This window comes from Labeo rohita, chromosome 12, assembly GCF_022985175.1.
Source record: "Labeo rohita strain BAU-BD-2019 chromosome 12, IGBB_LRoh.1.0, whole genome shotgun sequence".
Lineage (NCBI taxonomy): Eukaryota > Metazoa > Chordata > Actinopteri > Cypriniformes > Cyprinidae > Labeo > Labeo rohita.
The window spans coordinates 7654-21605 of record NC_066880.1 but is presented as its reverse complement, the minus strand read 5'-3'; the positions used below and the strand labels follow the sequence as shown (position 1 = coordinate 21605).

At 41.9% G+C, this 13952-nt stretch overlaps 2 protein-coding genes across 3 annotated transcripts; one reads left to right on the top strand and one right to left on the bottom strand.

The window, feature by feature from the left end:
- Positions 1–1753: 1753 nt before the first annotated feature.
- Positions 1754–5544, bottom strand: ghitm (growth hormone inducible transmembrane protein). The gene is made up of 9 exons (XM_051125088.1): positions 5404–5544; positions 4966–5112; positions 4714–4816; positions 4042–4153; positions 3408–3549; positions 3023–3131; positions 2628–2816; positions 2378–2549; positions 1754–2201 (listed from the first exon to the last, which is right to left on the bottom strand). The coding sequence occupies exons 2-9, from the start codon at positions 5098–5100 to the stop codon at positions 2114–2116; spliced, it is 1050 nt and encodes a 349-aa protein (XP_050981045.1). The 5' UTR covers positions 5101–5112; positions 5404–5544; the 3' UTR covers positions 1754–2113.
- A 793-nt stretch (positions 5545–6337) lies between these two features.
- On the top strand, positions 6338–11784 carry chst3b (carbohydrate (chondroitin 6) sulfotransferase 3b). 2 transcript variants are annotated; one of them, XM_051124669.1, is made up of 3 exons: positions 6338–6390; positions 9417–9563; positions 10054–11784. In XM_051124669.1, exons 2-3 carry the CDS (start codon positions 9484–9486, stop codon positions 11279–11281), a joined length of 1308 nt encoding a protein of 435 aa, XP_050980626.1. In that variant the 5' UTR covers positions 6338–6390; positions 9417–9483; the 3' UTR covers positions 11282–11784. The 2 variants fall into 2 exon arrangements, with proteins under 2 accessions (XP_050980626.1, XP_050980625.1); XM_051124668.1 differs by having other exon boundaries at positions 6348–6654.
- Positions 11785–13952: the final 2168 nt, after the last annotated feature.

Below are 13952 nucleotides of genomic sequence, written 5' to 3'. Positions count from 1 at the left end.
AGTGCAGGAATGAATAAAGTTCAGTAGAATAGTCTGGATTTCTGCATAAATTACTTCTGTTTAAAACTTGATATGAACGACAGTGAGTCACTGAGGACAAGTGTTAGAAAGATGGAGCTTCTATTTGATGCCGTAAAATGTAGGCAATTTGAAAAATAGCAGGCTATGACAAAATAATCAGATCAGATTTACTCTTCTCAACCAAACAGCTCAAAGAAGCAGGGCAGGACAAATCAGACTGTAAGTAGTTCACTGAGGAACTGTTTTTTTTTTTTATCAGTTAATTTGCCATCACTGAAAACATGGCAAACTGATCTTCCATTCATTCCAGTGAGAGATGTGCCAGTCTTCGTTCCTACTTCTGCAGAATAAATAATGAACACAGATCACTTGAGACATGCATTACTGTGATTATATTGTCAGTCAAGGGTGCTGATAAGATTTGGAGTGAAATCGCTGAACTCATGATCTCAAGCAGATTATTGCTTTATTAAATGGTAAGAAACAGGAATTTAATAACAGACATCCTGCTCAATATAACATTAAGTATAACAATAATAATCATGTATTATAGTTTATCAGTTGTGGATGTTCACAGTTCTCAAGCAACATAAAAACTTTGTCCTATTAATATTTGTAATATGTGTCAGACTTCATATGATTTATCCAATCAGAATTTTGAGTTGCAGCAATCTGTAATAAAATGTAATGTTTTCACTTGCTTTTAGAGTGATCATAATTAGGGGTGGAAAACTTGGATATAGCAAATGAAGAACCTCTCAAATTGTAATTATGACTGGGTAAATTCAGGATCTGTAATCTTTTAATTTGGCAGTGAAGAGGGATGAAATGGTTTCAGTATTTAAGGCTTGCTCATAATATTTCAAAATATTATTTCAAAACATTACAGCTACTTTGCATCTTCCCTCAAGTGTTTATGTGTAACAATAGTTATGTAGTGTGCATTTTACTAGGGGAAAAAATCTATCCTATTGACTTTCAATGAGGAAAGTAGGATCTGCTGACAATCATGTGAAAGAGTGTGAGTGATGGTGTTTGATGCTCCCTCTGCTGGTACATGATCACAAATCCACACGGCGCTGACAGTCGTCTCATCTGTGGGTACTGTCAAACACTTCCTATTACTGCCGCAGTCAAGGAGCCCTGCAAACACTATAGAGTATTCCCTAACTTTTAAGCTTAGCTTCTAGCTTTTAAAGTAAGTCGCACCCGCAGCAGTGCTGATGTTCCCATCCGCTGCCAACGGCCTCCTTTCAGGATTAATCAGCATCAGAATACAGATGGCGACTGGAGGATTATTCGCTAATCTCACTGTCATCTGCCGCTGGTCAGAGCACAAATAAAACACTAATGTCTGTCGATGCCCAGATACTCTCAGAACAGCAGAACACAAACATCATGGACATGAATGGAACAAACTCCAATCATATTCCGAATTAAAGACTCTATAATCAATGTGTAAAATCATCAGACAACACTGAAGTCAACTGAACACTCAAAACAATTAAATGATGAGCTAACCAAGCATATGAGGAATTTTTGACAGCACATCTGAATTTAAGTCTGTCTCAAGGAGGATTCAACACGAGCTGCTCATTTAACACCGTTCTGCTGTGTGCAGTGTCTTTAGCTTTTGTGGTGCCAGATGAAAACATTCCTGAGTAATGTTGGTAAAATGTCAGAAAAATGGTGCTTAATGTCTGTTTAAAAGCAATAAACTGTACAAGTAAGATCTAGTATAATTTAGACACAGCTAAAGTTTATTGAACCATGAGCGCCAAACTGCAAGAACACAAGAATCACAGTAACACAAGCGTTTTCTGTGCAATAAGTCTGTTGTGATCTAAAATAAATATACAAAAATATTTGTAATTGTAATTACACCAGCTGTGAAACTGAATAAGACGATCTGCCCTTCACCCTCATGTAATAAGACACATTACCAGAGTGTTTGATATGTTTGAGATGCAGTTCAACTTAAAGCAATCCAAAGTTCCTTTTTCTGCTTTTAAACAAATAAATGCTAAATAAATGAGTCAAATTTTATTTAGCTAAATTTTCTTCTCCAGTCCAGTGTCACGTCTTCTTACGGCTACTTCCTCCGGTTTCCGCCGCCGTTGGCTAGAATCATCACCAGCCGCATGAAGATGTTGAGAGTGTCCATGTAAATGCCCATACATCTGGAAGAGCAGAGCCACAGTGAAAGAACAAGCAGTGATGTGAACATAAGCCAGCAGTCAGAGTGCGTGTCATTTACATGACAGAGAGACCGAACTAAATGAAACGCACATTACTCTTAGCTAAAATAAAGTCACATTCAAAAGCTACAATCCTCGTGCACACCAAAAACACTTACGCATTAATGGGGTCATATTTCTGAACGCCGTAAAGGGGGTGCGTCTCGGCACGCTTGATGACTTTCTGTGTGTCATACAGCAGAAACATGCTGAACAGGACCAGACCTCCATAAACCGCCACCGAGTACAGGCCGGCCCCGAATGCCGAGGTGGGGGGCAGAAACATGGAGCCTTTGGAGACGAGAGAACAGATGAAACTCCTGCAAAGTCACTGACTGAACAGCCACACAATCTGTAAGGTCGTCTCACCCAGAGAAGAGGCGAACACCACCCCGAAGCCCACGGCGAGCGGCCCGCCCATGCTGAGGAACTTCTCACTCGGCGCGCACATGGCCACCGTCGACAAACCGCCCACGACGCCCGCTGTGTACCAGGCCGCTCGAACCATCAGCGGGCCACCCAGCAGAGTTAACGGAGCAATAACGGCTCCCATTACACCTGTACACAGGGGACAGGAGTTTGTGAACACAAGAGCACTGCTTGTTTGCCCACACAGGAGTGATAACCTTCATGTGAGAGCATGTTCAGCAGCAGCGCTCAACTATAGGAAAACAAAACCATCAGAACCATGATCTGCAAACGCAGACTACAGTGCCCTCTAGAGCTCAGTTAAAGCTGCAGATCGTGTCGGTGAACCCATTTACCTGCGTGTAGAGCCCAGGCCAGGTGCTTCGGCATCGGACTGTGTTCGTACGAGATCGACCTCACCAGCATCCCTGCGCCGATCATAGCAGCGAACGTGGCGCCGATAGCCTGTGGACCGTTTGTCACAGCATTAAATATCAATGTGGTTATTAAACTATGAGCAGGATCATTACAATAATTACTGTCCTAGAGTATGCATTCATACAGTATAGAATTATTAGATGTTTTACAGTATGTTCTACCACTAAGATTTGTTGTTACGAAGAATGCATTTAAAGGGCGAAGAATAAAATGCACTTCAACATGCTGCCAATTTGATTTAATTTTAATGCCACATCAGCTTCACAGGCTACATGTTGTCAGTTCATATGATCTCTTGCGTACCAGCCAGGAGCCCCTCATCATGAGTCCCATGAGCGCCGGCGTCCTGCTGACGGCTACGGCCGAGAGCGCCGTCAGACCCACGCTGCCCGCGAAATACATGTACGTGGAGTGAATCCTGTCCTTCACGTACTGCGGCCAGATCCTGTAAACACACACAGTCTTCATCGAGCACAAAGTGTTCCTGAAACGACTTTAGATGAGGAGCTGTAACAGAAAATCTGCAATGTAAGCACGTATTTATTTTGACCGTCAGCCGCATTAAATCGCAGTTGAGCTGATCGTAACAGATCCTGTGAAAGACATTATAAAATCATCACGTTACAAAACTCGAACGTTATAGCGAGTAGTGAAACGTGTCGGCCTTCATCAACTGTAGTTCAACTCAACAGAAACTTCTGCTGAGATTGAAATGAACTGCTTTGTAGTCGATCAGACATGATCTTATTGAACCAGTCATCACTGACATTTTTGAAGACGAGTCGTACGCCGTCTGCAAATCGGACGAGAGCTGCCGATTCAATGACAAGTTCATTCTTAACGATCGGATCACAGGTGAATTTGTGCTGCTGGCATATTGAGCTCACTTCTAGCCTTTATTTCATTCGAAGTGTTTGAAAGTGAAGGTGATTCTTACACTGCTTTCTCGATGGCTCCCATCTCATTGGACATCCCTAAGCCATAATAACATAAAGCTCCCAATCCAACGGCGGCACCTCCGGCCAAGATGATTCGGCCCATGCTGTCAACTGTAACAAAGAGAACTGTGAGTGTTTTTCAAGAGGCACCAAAAATATATATATTTGAAGCATCACAGATTCAAGCATGCATTCGTTACATAACGTTCAGACCTCTCAGGTGATCCGATCACAAGCACCAGACACGGGTGTAAACAGAGTGTAAAACATTTTTGACTAGATTCGTTTTAGACTAACATTTTCCCTCCATACGGAACAGGCACGAGCGTTTGTCCGGTGATGGACTGGCCCTCCGTCCAGTGACTTTCCGGTACAAGGAATTTGGAAAATGGATTTTTGACAAGAACAAAGTGTCACGATTGTTCTAATCCAATGAGCACGAGCTGACAGTCAGTCATTTCCCAACATGATTTTGTTTTGCTGGTAAATGCTGTAGCCTGTTTTTTTGAGCTCAGCATTTGTAACCAGCATGCAGAACTCGCTCATCTCAAACGACTCTTGATTCCATACGGCGAACGGCAGCGCGTCACAGCGGTGTGATCGGATCACCGAGACCGATATGAACGAATTTTACAAAACTGATTAAACGAGGATGTGTTAACAGAATTCACTTCTAATTGCCGTGTCTGTAGCGGGTTGAAACGCCGCTTCCTGAAATTGCTCTTTTGAAGTCTTGCTCCGGCGGAATCCCAGTCTGGTCTTGGTGGAATAACCCTGATTGAAAATAGCATAAAACACAGCACAAAACATGAACAAAACACACAGCGCTGGCACACGACTGATAGTTCACATGCAAAGCGATCAAGCGGGTCCAGCGTGGCTCTTATCAAGTCTCCAGCAGCACAAGGCGAAAGGTTTGGTACCTGCTGTGGTCTGATCAGGGGTGGACTGGACTTCAGCAGGGCTGGACTCCGCAGGCCCCCGGGAGCCTGACTCAGGGCCGACCGGAGCCCCAGCACAGGGACGGTCCTCAGGCATGACAGACGTGAGACCAACATCACTGACCAATACTGTGTCCGGTCAGGAGGACATGTGAAAACACGCAGAAATTAGAGCTGATAATCATACCTCATAAACAGCAAAACAAAGACACTTTATCAAAATACGGCTGGTATTCTGCATGAACAAGACATTCAAACACGTGAAGAGGATGTTCAGGTGTTATTCAACTACAAACCCACGAACACGCAGAGGATGTTCAGGACTACGAGTGTTACATTTGCCTAAATGACTCGCATGTAGAGTAATGCTGTAGAGCGACACTGACACTGTAAAACATTATATTTTGAACTGAAACTCACCAGTTGGTTTGTTATGCAGTTTCACCTTTGAGATGCGTCTTCAGCAATGACGCAACATACAGTAAACAGTTTCCTGAACGTTCCTGGGTGTGACGTCACACGCCGGCGACAGACTCGCAATGCACCATGGGTCTTGAAGTTTGGGCAAGCGTTCCACATTTGTTAACTTTTTTAGTGTTAGCTTTTTTCTATTTTATGTTCCTTTTGTTTATTGTACTTTTAATTATTATTCACATACTTGAACAACAAGACTAAAGAAACAAATGAATACAGTAATGTTCTGATACCGTTAAGAATGAACAATATACATTTGAAACTATTTCTGAATACCCAATATCATAACAAACGTATTCGTTTTGATCGTTCATAATAAACAAAGCAAACAGCGATATCATTCCAACATGTTTTACAAAGTAATTTGTAAGAGGTATATGCCATCCAAATCTAAAGATCTTGTTTTTTTAATAGAGAGACAATTAGGCTAAATATAATTTAATTAAATAATCGAAAGTACTTAAACTTCATATATAACATAATCATGAAACCTTCCACACTGTAAGTGCTATTACATTATTCTAATATACATTCCATTATTCTATTATACCCTTAAACAATGAGTGAATTGGTCTGTTATTATTTCTACAATAAAATAGTTTACCCAACTATTATAGTTTTGTTAGGGTTAGACCTTTGCGCTCTTGCGGTTCTCCTGTAAGAAGCTAACAGAATAACAAGTGGCGTTTGTTAGAATGTGTTTTTTTAATCATTTATTTTGATTATTATGTTTGTTAGAATGTTGCGCTGGACGTCACGGCACACGTGACACTCCGGCGGTGTTTTGTGTTTCTCTGTAGCTGGAAGAGAGAGAGAGAGAGAGAGAGAGAGAGAGAGAGAGAGAGAGAGAGAGAGAGAGAGAGAGAGAGAGAGAGTCGGACCGTGTTGGATGTGAGGCGCATCACAGTCTCTCGACCCCGTGTCCTTTAAAAAGTAAATGTATTTCGGTCCACCCATATATTATATTTGAGAGTCTTATTTGCGTCCCCAATCAGTTTCAGATGGTCGTGTAGATCATTGCTTGATTTGATAGCGTTAAAGGTAATGAGTTACAGAGCCAGACGCGAATGATTATTAAATGATGGATTCGATTTTTTTTTTTTTATTCAATTTTGAATTTTACACACCGTGATCTGGATTTTACCGTTTGTTTTTCATCAATTGAACGAGGAAACGAATGAACGAGGACATATAATGGTACAGTATCATCGGCAATGCTTTTTTATTCCGTTTGACAGTGCTGTTTCAGAATAATCATGAATGACTTTATATGTGTTTATCGTTGGCTGATTTCGTTGCTGAACGACATCGTAAGCGAATCAATGTATCGCTCATCTGTGATTCCGACTGATGCTGTAGCACATCTGCAGATTTATGACTGCATCATCACTACATCAGTCCGCAATATTCATGTGATCGTATCGTTGTGTGTCAGTGATTAGACACTGATTTGGCCAAGGCTCCTTTACTGGAGATTTGGTGGAGTGATTCATGTTTTTCTCACAGGTCTTAGATGATTCTGATCAAATGAAGTGCTGCTGTTTACTGAGGGAGTGTTTGCTGTGTCAGTCTCTCTAGTGTGTGTGTGAGGAATGTGACACGGGTGTGAGATGATCGGATGAAGCACAAGCTTTCCGGTGTTTTACACGATGATCAGCAATGGTCATTTGACCAGCAATCTAAATTAAACCACGAATAACGAGAGGACCTCCTGTTTCATTAAGATTTTTATTTTGCTTACTCCAGGCATGGAGATGATTATCACCGATGAACAAGAATTAAAACGGAAATTGTGGAGCATTTTCGATTCTGTTTTATGGTGGAGCTTAGTTCAGTTAGTTCAGGCTTTGATTAGATGATTGGAGATGAAAAGAGGAACAGAGACAGCGTGGGAAAAAGAGCGTTCGCTCGGCTAAATACATAAAGTGATTTGATCAGAGTTAAGGTGGTGATGTAAAAGTTTCCTTAGTCTAATTTGTGGCTCACGTTAACAGTGCAAGACAGAACTTGTCTCCTAACCACCATCTGCTGGCCGGACAGCTTCTCTTCCAGCCTCCTACCTTACTGTGTAATTATCTCACACAAGCCAACTCTTACAGGGTCACAAATATCCCTGGTTTAGACTGGAGGACTGCTTGTCTAATGTTCCTGAAGGTGAGAGTCTGGAATATTTCAGTGGCTTTGAAAGTTTGCTCATCTATTACCCCGCATCATAAATCCCAATGACATACTAATTATACATAACTGAAATGCTGTTTTACTCGTACTGTTGACACATGCTACAGTACTGTGTGTTTGTGGTGCTGTATGGTTGCGTTTTGGTGCCAGTGTCAGGTATTTTTTCATTTCAGGATGCCTTTAAACTGCTTTTTCATGAGAGTGAAACTGAATGCACTTTCAGCTGGCTCTGATCACAGCTCAGAAATGTTGGTAAAGCCGACCAGTCATCATTAAAACTGGAATCTTACAGAATCACATTTATTTCTCCAGGTAACAGACTACAGAGGATTTACTCTGTCTGAACATAAGAGTGTTGAGTCAGTGTGTCTGGGATGATCGTGTGATCTCTGCTGCCAAACAAGTTTTTTCACCAGTGTAATTGCAAATGTGCTCCATCTCTGTGCAGACACATAAAATATAAAGACTTGTTAGACAATGTGGATAATTCCTATGTCAACACAATTACACGCATTGAAGAGTAAAGATCCGAATCACACTGCAGAGGTTTCTAGCTGTATTGTGGCTTTAAGGCAACATTTCCATCGCAGTTGCTGTTTAGTGTAATAATTGTTTATTTTTCGTGTCTGTTTGCAGCTTCAGCAAAAAGTTTTAGCAGTTTCTGTGAGAAATCCTCAGGTTTACACAGCGAATGTTGTAAATGTAAATGTATTTTTTATGCCACAATGTCAGTTTAATCACTGCACCCAGTGCTGGAAATGGTTAATTGTGCTAAAATAGCACAGATTACTCCAAGTCTTCCTTACCGAAGGCACAATACAGTGTCATCTGTTAACATTACTTAACATGAACTAACTGCGAGCAATATAACTTTTACAGCATTTATTAACCTTTGTTAATGGTTAATAAATGTTTGTTGTGTTTTAATACACACTGTTACTTTGCTGCTCATCTTTTGTGTGGTTTAATTAAAGTAAACGTTAATGGTTTGAATGAATTTCTTCTCTTTGTCATTGCTTGTGGACCAGATTGTGACCAGAGGTACTATTTATTATTAGTTCATGTTAACTATTAAGGCAGAGGTTGTTTGCATGTGAAATACATTGTCTTTATATTCTATTGGAGAATTAGGTTTTAATTGAAACCCTTCCCAGCATCCTCTGCTGTAGTGTCAGTATTAGATGTTTATTACTAGTGGTGTTTACTTAAACAAGAATAACATAGTATTACTACTGCTTTATCTTCTGCTTGCAGAGCAAACTTTAATAAGTGTTCTCGCAGCATGTGCTCTGAATATATCTCAAATGATGTACTGTAAATGACCGCCTAGAAGCAGCATAGAAATGAAGCTGAATTCATGAACCATCTTAGCAGCTCCATATGAACGGCCGATCGCTCACAGTATGACTGCACAGCCAAACTACAATCCACCTATTTGCGTTTGATTGTTCTCGTTCTGCCTCATCCAGAAAATGTTTCAGATAATTTTTGAAAAGACATTTAAAAGAATGTTACTAGCGATGCTCCTCTATGTCTTACAGTCACATGAGACCTAAAAATTATTATCTACAGTAACAGCACATGTGAGCAAAAACAACTGCAATGAGACGGGATCTGACTAGGTTAAATGAATGATTAGGCACATGCTATAAAATAGGAAATACATTAGATTCAGATTATGTATAATGAAGTGAAGAGTTTAAAGAGGAATAAATCATGATCAGCGTGGTATTACTGTGTTTGTCATGACTCACGTGTCACGTGTGTGTGTTTCGTTTCAGAGTTCAGTCCGAGGATGAAGGAATGATCTGAGAGCGAATCAGCCGCTGAACACAATCACACACAAGAATGCGTATTAAATATACCATTTCTGTCATCTTTATTGTGGCTCTGGTCATCATAGAAAAGGAAAACAACATTATTTCAAAGTAGGCATTTTCTCCTCTCCTGTTTATTTCTCTGCATGTGTGACTCATTTGTGTTCAGTTTGGTAATGAAGTGGAGTATTACAGTCAGAAAACATTCAAATCAGAACTCGTCTGGTGTGTTGGTGACTGTGTTATTCATTTAGCTGTATACGAATTTCTGTTCATGAAGAATTTGTTTCCTTGAGAAGAGATAAGACATTGAAAGCATAGTTGCATTACAAAAATTATCATTTTTTTTTGTTCTCATCAGATGGTTATGAACTAAACAAATTGACTTTATGGACAAAAAATCCCCCAAAATATCTTTTTGTGTGTATTTTGCAATAGCAAGAAAGCCATACACATTTGGAAGGACGTGAGGGGTAATAAACGATGACAGAATGATCATTTCTGGATGAAATAACTCCCCTTAGGCACTAATATCCACTCTGTTGTGTGGCTGTCGCACCGCTCACGCTGTCTTCTGTCTTTTGTCTTTTGTCTTTTTTAGGGTGTCTGATAAACTGAGCCCAAAGCTGACCCCGCTGACCCCGCTGCTGCTGCTCAGCACATCTCTCTTGTCTGCCGCGCAACACAATGTCTCGACTGACGTCTCGTCCCATCAACACGTGATTCATCCTCTGGAAAACTCGACTCGGCCCGTCCAGCAGAGCGCATCGCCGGCGTCTGCAGCCGGAGGACGGAAACACATCCTTCTGCTGGCCACGACTCGCACAGGCTCCTCGTTTGTGGGTGAATTTTTTAACCAGCAGGGCTCCAATATGTTTTATCTGTTCGAGCCGCTGTGGCACGTGGAGCGCATGTTGACCATCGAGACCGGCGGGACGAACGCCACGGTCGCCGGGCCTGCATATCGAGACGTTCTGCGCCAGCTGTTCCTGTGTGACTTTTCCCTGCTGGAGAGCTTCATCGAGCCACCGCCGGAGGATCACGTGACCGCCGCGCTCTTCCGCCGCGAGTCCAGCCTGTCGCTGTGCGAAGATCCCGTCTGCACGCCGTTCGTTAGGAAAGTATTCGAACGCTACCACTGCCGCGTGCGGCGCTGCGGGCCGCTCAACCTGACACTGGCCTCTCAGTCTTGCATGCAGAAGGAGCATCGCGCCATCAAGTCTGTCCGCGTGCGGCAGCTGGAGACGCTACGGCCGCTGGCCGAGGATCCCAGACTCGACATGAAGTTCATCCAGCTGGTCAGGGACCCTCGCGCCGTTCTCGCCTCGCGCATGGTCGCTTTCTCCAGCAAGTACGACGTCTGGAAGAGGTGGGCTGTGGACGGAGACCTTCCGGTGGACGAGGACGAAGTGAGAAAACTCAGAGGAAACTGCGACAACATCCGCATGTCCGCTGAGATCGGACTGAAGCAGCCGGCGTGGCTTCGCGGACGCTACATGCTAGTGCGCTACGAGGACATTGCGCGATTCCCCATGCGCAAAGCTGCAGAGATGTATGACTTTATAGGCATTCCCTTCACCGCAAAGGTGGAAGACTGGATCTTAAAAAATACGCAGGCATCTAAGGAGGTCAGTGGAGTTTATTCCACCCAAAAAAACTCCTCGGAGCAGGTGGAGAAATGGAGGTTCAGCATTCCCTTCAAACTGGTGCAGCTGGTGCAGAAAGTGTGTGGCCCCACCATGACTCTGTTTGGATACAAGTTTGCAGAGAACCAAGACATGCTGACTGACAAATCAGTAAGTCTAATTGAGGAGAGAACATTTTTATGATTCTACACACATCCTTCATGAAGAAGAATGTTGAAATTCATGAACTAGTATGTGACACGATCGAAACATGAACTACTTTGATAGCTTCTGAAGCGGTATTAAACAATGAAAAAGTATTTTATTTTTTGATAAATGGCCAGTAAGTTCATTTGACGAATAGAAAAGATAATCAAGTTTAAGTGAGGAATTGCATTGGGACCTGGCAGGTGTCTGAAGTCTCCTTGACTGTATATACTGTACTGTATGTGCGTTTGCTTGGGGAGAAACAAGCTGCTTCTGTGTGTTCAGATATTCTTACTGCAGCCGGATTGCAGAACTCTAGCAACGGAGGATTTAAACACACACATGAAAAAAACAAAACATTTTCATAGATTTAATATATTGCCTTATATTGTCTAAGGGCTCTTTGTTCAAAAAAAGTGAAAATTAATCATTTCATGATTATATTCATATTCCGTTTCTTACGAAGAACCCATAGTCTTTTGTAATACAGGCTTTAACATACAGGGATTAATAAACTTTTACTTAATTGGCTTAACTGATGTGTTTTCATGTGTTCTAAAGATTTTATCAATCAAATTATAAACAGGTTTTCTAGTTACTGTGCGACAGCTAAAGTATAAACGTAATAAATACATATAGGCAGAGGAACAGGTGACTGACGACCGTTCTGTAGGTGCAGATTTCACATGGGCTTGTGAAAAGTGTGTGAAATGGACAAAGGTCTCTTTCAGAGGTGTTGCTAAAAAATACATGAATCCAAATACGCAGGAAGGGTTTTCGGAGATTTTAAGTTGCATCTAAATCTGTGAGCACTAATTAGTGTCTACAGTCCAGGAATATACATAAACCTCAATGATGGCCCATAAAAACTTCTAGTAGTACAGCATCTCTCTAACCAAATGTTGTTTGTCATTTATTTGTGCTTTTGGTGTCCATTCTCTTGGGTCACGTCCACACCATGTGCTAGCACTTAGCATTGTCCTGCCTTCGAGGAGGAAGAACCTGCTTGCTGCAGCAGCTGCTAATCAGCTGTTGCGTTTATTACTGTGCCGTCTGCTATTTAGAGCGCCAGTGAAACTCCAACGTGCTCATTTACGCAGAACCCCTCCTGCATGTGGCACAGACCGATTTACTCGAACTGACCTCGCCCTCCCACCCACACGCAGTACGAGAGCATTTGGAGGCACTCGCTCACCTCACATCCCGCGTTTATGCTCCGTGCGTGCAGATACGCCAGCTTAGGTGCAACATACACAATCTCAAACGATTGCTTTTGGTATGATCTACAGCCTATGTGACAAAATATGCGAGCATCTTGCATCAAGGAATTTATAGCACAAGACGTTTAAAGCTTCATGAGGTCTAAAGGAACCGCGTGGTTTATGTGGGCTGTGTGACGAGGGTGGAGCATGTGTATATGGTCAAAGCAAATATAGAAGATCCCAACCGCTTTCCGCTTTTTTCCTTGCAAGTAAAATCAGGCCATTAAGCTCCACCCTGCATCCAGACCACCACATCAGATAATGAGAGAGCTGAAATACAAACCTCTCTGAGAAGAGTGCATCAGCCCACTATAAAATGGCAACATCTACATGGACTGCTTTTATTCAGGTCAAAAATACTATTTTACATCACTGAGTCAAATGACTTACAGTTGGTTGTACCAACAAAGCAGAGAGAGAAAATAGCCACATGTACCTGAGCTCAACTGTGACTATGTAAACAACACGACAGATTCACCTGGTTTTTACAGTTTTTGTCTGCAGGCTAAAACAACCAAGCAAGGATCAAAAGCAGCCAAAGGCAATGGTGTGGGCCAGACTGTATAAAAACCACAAAGGATTTGTTTATACTGTTTTTTTAACCATCAACATCATTTTGTTCTGTTTATAATTGCAGTTGTCTTTACCTCCTCTCAGACATCTCGAGGCTTTTTATGGCTGCCTCCTTTTCACTTAAAGTGGCTTTGCTGTTTTTTTCCCTCTGTCACAAATTCACAGACTCACTGTTTGTCTTTATGCTCAGAATAGATTTTGCTGCAAACAGTTCACATTCTTTGTGTTTGTGGCAAATGCCACTGCCGCTGGTTGGTGTTTTAGTGGCTCCTTTATGCCCACGGTTAGTGAACAGACATCAGATATTGTTTGACTAACACTGAGCTTAGTGAACATGGAAGCAAGGAATATTTTTAAAACACAGGAAAAACACAACCTCTCAAGCATTTCATCTGTAGTCTGTCTATTCTACAAGCGTCCTCTTCTTTCTCTGAGATCCTGTAGAGTCTTCAACTGGCTCTGGGCATATTCAGAAAAGAACTAAAGCCAAGTAGGGTCAGTATCATAACCTGAACTATTTTCTTGTCAAAGTTTCTAAATGAATCAGTGTTATGACCAATACATGTTTTTGAAGGTCTTTGGATTAAACCAACACTCGCAAACAGAGTCTGTGTAGAGAGACTACTCGCTCAGTGTTGATCTAAACTCCGCTTCTCTGTGCGTGCCTAAGAACAGATAATTGTCATGTGACGACCTGCATCACATGATCCTCATGAGGCTCTGAATGTGTCATTGTAAGCTGTGATTTGGTTGTCTTCAACACTGTGCCACATTTAAACTGAAGACCTTGCAAAGAAAGGAATGAACTTATTCAGCTAGGTATGTCTGAGTCT